At 37.5% G+C, this 4,044-nt stretch overlaps 1 protein-coding gene across 3 annotated transcripts in view; it reads right to left on the bottom strand.

Annotated features, from left to right (window-relative positions):
* cyld (cylindromatosis (turban tumor syndrome)) overlaps positions 1-4,044 on the bottom strand; it is a gene marked incomplete in the record, with an annotated part of 22,566 nt that overhangs the window by 3,332 nt on the left and 15,190 nt on the right. For all 3 annotated transcript variants that reach the window (XM_014007956.1, XM_014007959.1, XM_014007958.1), the window contains 6 exon segments: positions 24-132; positions 310-442; positions 2,142-2,208; positions 2,572-2,663; positions 3,662-3,784; positions 3,902-4,044. In XM_014007956.1, the coding sequence (XP_013863410.1) occupies positions 24-132; positions 310-442; positions 2,142-2,208; positions 2,572-2,663; positions 3,662-3,784; positions 3,902-4,044 (667 nt within the window).

Raw genomic sequence — 4,044 nt, 5'->3', positions numbered from 1 at the left:
TATATATATTGACTCCAACTCACTGTCTTCAAGGAGGTCCGTGATGTCTAACTCCAAGGAGGGAAAAATCTTGTTGAACATTTTGAAGTCTTTGCCAAAGCGGGGCATCTGGATGATGAGACAAGAGGGAGCCTTGGGGAGAGAAGAAAAACATAGAGACAGGATGAAATGATGAACACCTTCAATGGTTCAGCACATAAATATCATAAATGACTACTGCGAAAGTATGGAATACAAAAAGAGAAACTGCCACTTTAATCAGGGTAAAGTGTTGAAAATAAAAAAAGGTTTAAATAAAACACAATTTACCTCAGCAAACTTGAGGTCGCTGGTAATAAAGGACCATTCTAGGAGCTGCTGAATCGTCGGGACTCCAACCTTATCCTTCTTGTCCATGAAGATCTGGTAAAAATAACAGTCCTGGACCTTCTGACCTGCTGACCTGGGAAACAAATCAAGTTTTTTTTATTTTTTTATGGTACTTAATCATTCATATTCGAGAGTTTGATTACATTTTTTATCTCTAGGATCAATCAAACAGGTCATTTACAAGCTCTTCCAACAAGCTAATAAAATAATTCATCAAACATTTTCTTTTCCGTCTCAGGATTAATGCAGTGGTGAGCAGATAACCATGTTGATTCACATATTTCAGTATTTCTGTGATCTTTAAATAAAAAAGGGAAGTTTTTTTATAGCGTCAAAGCCAGTAGCCACAGCCCCTTTCAAACACACAAAAACTTGTTTGTTCCCCTTTTTCACTGCTTGTATATTTCAACGGTCAACCAGTCAGGTTTTCTTTCCCCATTTTAAGGTTTCCTTGGTTTTCCTTTTGAGTTTATAAAAACAAAGAGGGAAGAATTTGTTGTTGAAGTTGATAAATGTCCAGATTTACACAACTCTTGAAGGCCGCACCCATTAGAAACCATTTTTTTGCAGCATTAATCAGCTGTCACTTAATGGAAAGCTCATGCTGTACGGAGATGGTGGCAGAAAAAAAGGGCCAAGAAAATCAGAAAATTGCCTCCTCGAATGATAAAATGAAGTTAAAACAAGCAGACAAGGACATACAGTATCTTTAAGCTAAGGTTACAAAATGCTGAAAACCTTTTTTAATAACGATTATTCAAAAGAAGTGTTTAACGTGAAAAATGATGACAGTTTTTACGATGACTTTTAAACACTGCAGCTTAAACAGGTGAGGAGTGATTTTTCTAAAGTGGATTCCTGTTAAACATTTTTAAAGAATAATAAGAATTGACTGAATTTAGGAATTACTCTTGCATTATTAGATAATTTCACTTTGCATTTAAAATATAAAAAGTATAAAACTCGAATCAGATATTTAAAAATATCCTGGTGCACCTGAGAATAAACACAGATCAATACAGATGTGGCTTTTGAAATCACATTAAAACTTTTTGAACCATTACTTCTGTTCATCTGGACAGTAAAATTAAATCTAAATTTAGCTTTAAGTTTCCTAGTGAGACCAGAAAAAGTCCGACACTTGGGCAGCTGTGATCTCGCTGTCGGCAAGTGAAATGAAGCGTAAAATGTACATAATTCAGATTTAGGACTGCACTGGATGACATCTGTGAATAAAACGACAGAGTTTTCTAATGAATCAACTGGATTTATATTTCTCTGTGTCATGTTATGGATTTAGTGATTTTGACTATACTCGCTCTCTCTATTCAACTTTTACAGAGACAATATTATGTGTTATTATTTACGGCAAAAACCCACTGAAATGTGTTGTTTTCTTTCCCCTCAGTCAATTCCCCTCAGGTTTGCATGCTGATAAGCACTGTGTCCTTAAACAGTCTTTTTACTCAAAGGGATGATTTCACTTCCTCATTACTAGAACTCAGATGACAAATGACTTTAAATGCACAGAATGATGCACTGTCATTTCATCTACAAAAGATGAGGAATAAAAAGATCCAAAAAATGTCAAATCAGCTAATTACAAAATAAACAATCTTTAGGTAAATTAAATGCATTTTTTAAATTTACTATACAAGTCTATTTAATTACAGATTTTGTTTTCAAGCACTGTATCTAACATTTAAGCACTTCTCGAACCTTGAGAACACCACAGTAAAATTCATGCACGTACAGCTTTCTGCCCCGCTTACCGTAGTTTGAGCAACGGGTCCACCCTCAGTATGTGATGGAAGAGGATATTAAGAAACTCCTCAGGATCTGCAGTTCAAAAAGCAATAAACGTTGCGATCAGTTGTCCTGATGCATCTCAGTAATCCAGGTAGAAACAAATCTAAAAGAAAAAATAAGTAGGTCCTCTGRATGGGCTAATCAAACCTATTGTTAGGGGATGGCCCTCTTTTGCATGTGACTAACCTGTTTGTCCACCATGTGGAGGCAGTGCTTATAAGGCTGAGTTTACCTGAAACTCATCAGACTGAAGAAGTCTCTTGGAGGAGAGACGAAACGTTTTACTAAAGAAGAACCCATCCAGAGGACCTACTTATTTTTTCTTTTAGTTGCTATTAATTGTTTAAGAAATTGAATAAACTTGTGTTACTGAACAACAAAAACAAAATGCACCTTTTTCTTCAGAGGTAAACCCAGAGGCAGCTTCAACTTTCTCTAGGATCCTCCTGAGCTTCATCACTTTGGTGGCACAAACATACCCATGTCTGCGAAGCAAAGACAGATGAAGTTAAAAAGCTACCTGAGACATAGTGCCAAAAAGACACAACTGTGTCTGTCATAGTTAGTAATTAATAAACTAGAACATAGATTTTATTAAAACTCTTGGAAACTTATCACTGGACATGTACCTACAATTGATCTACTTTTAAAGTCAACTCGATTCAAGATAGCCAAGTGATCTTAGCAAACAAAAGCAATTACTCCTCTTTTTTATTGCCCAAAAACGTAGTAGCCGAGTCATCCTCTCTATACATTTTAAAGCACTAACATATCTCATCAGAGCTGTGTCTAAAACTTTGTCTTTACTTTAATATCTGTCTGAGCAAAATATCACGTGAACCACTGGATAAATATGAATGAAAGTCTCAGGAAGTAGTCATCAGATGCCCATCTAGAACTGATTTAGTTTTGAAGTAAATGCAATTCAAGATGGTTGCCGCGTCAAATTAATCTCAAAACACAAAGATAAATATCACTCCATCAATTTTATAGATCAGGAATGGACAACTGGATTGGTTGTAAGGACAAAGTTTGCCACCAGATGAAGCTGCCTACGCTGACGTCGCCTGGCCAGTGAGGAAGAGTGTTCAGGTCTCGAGTGATGTCATCATTTCAACATAGGTCAACAAAATATTGTGGCCCCTTCCATCATTTAAGTTGCCCATTATTGTTGTAGATATTAACCTCAAAATAGTTGAGATAGAAGCTGAGCATCGTTCCCAACACATAGTTCAAGTACTAAAAGATTGTATGAGGTCTCAAACACCTTGGTGAAGCATAACATTAATATTATGATTTGCCTGAAGAGGCTAAAACACCATCATTTCTCAAGAGAATCTTAGTTTTAAAATGCTGTCATGAAAACCAGCGGGCAGTATGGATTCAGGGAAAGCTGTCAGTATTCTAACTTAGAAAAAGGGCAAACACCTTACGGGTGATGACAGTACTGAGTGAGCAGCTGTAGCAGGGATGTGTGACCTACATGCGCAGTGGGTTGACTATCTCTGTGCGTAGCAGCTCCTGAGTCTCCCTGTAATACTCGACGTCAGTCTTTGATCGTGGCCTCAGCAGAACCGTGTCCAGTACAGAACTGAAGGAGAAAAGACTGCAGAGCAAAACACACAACCAATGAACTTAATGAGAGCATCAACAGCCAATAAGGATTTCTGTGATCCATCAATAGAATATGGATTTACAGCAGATTCGTTTTTAGACAACGTACCAGAAAAGGGTGGAATCCAGGTAGCAGGAGTTGTAGTGGCCCTGAATGCCTTTCTTTTTCCCCACCATGACATCCAGACCATCGTTTTCTGTCCGTGGGGGCGTGTTCTCGTGCACGACCTCACTCAGGTACCCGCCAAATGC

This window comes from Austrofundulus limnaeus, unplaced genomic scaffold (assembly GCF_001266775.1).
Source record: "Austrofundulus limnaeus strain Quisiro unplaced genomic scaffold, Austrofundulus_limnaeus-1.0 Scaffold46, whole genome shotgun sequence".
NCBI lineage: Eukaryota > Metazoa > Chordata > Actinopteri > Cyprinodontiformes > Rivulidae > Austrofundulus > Austrofundulus limnaeus.
Note: the sequence above shows the minus strand (reverse complement) of the source record. Positions and strands in the feature narration are given on the sequence as shown.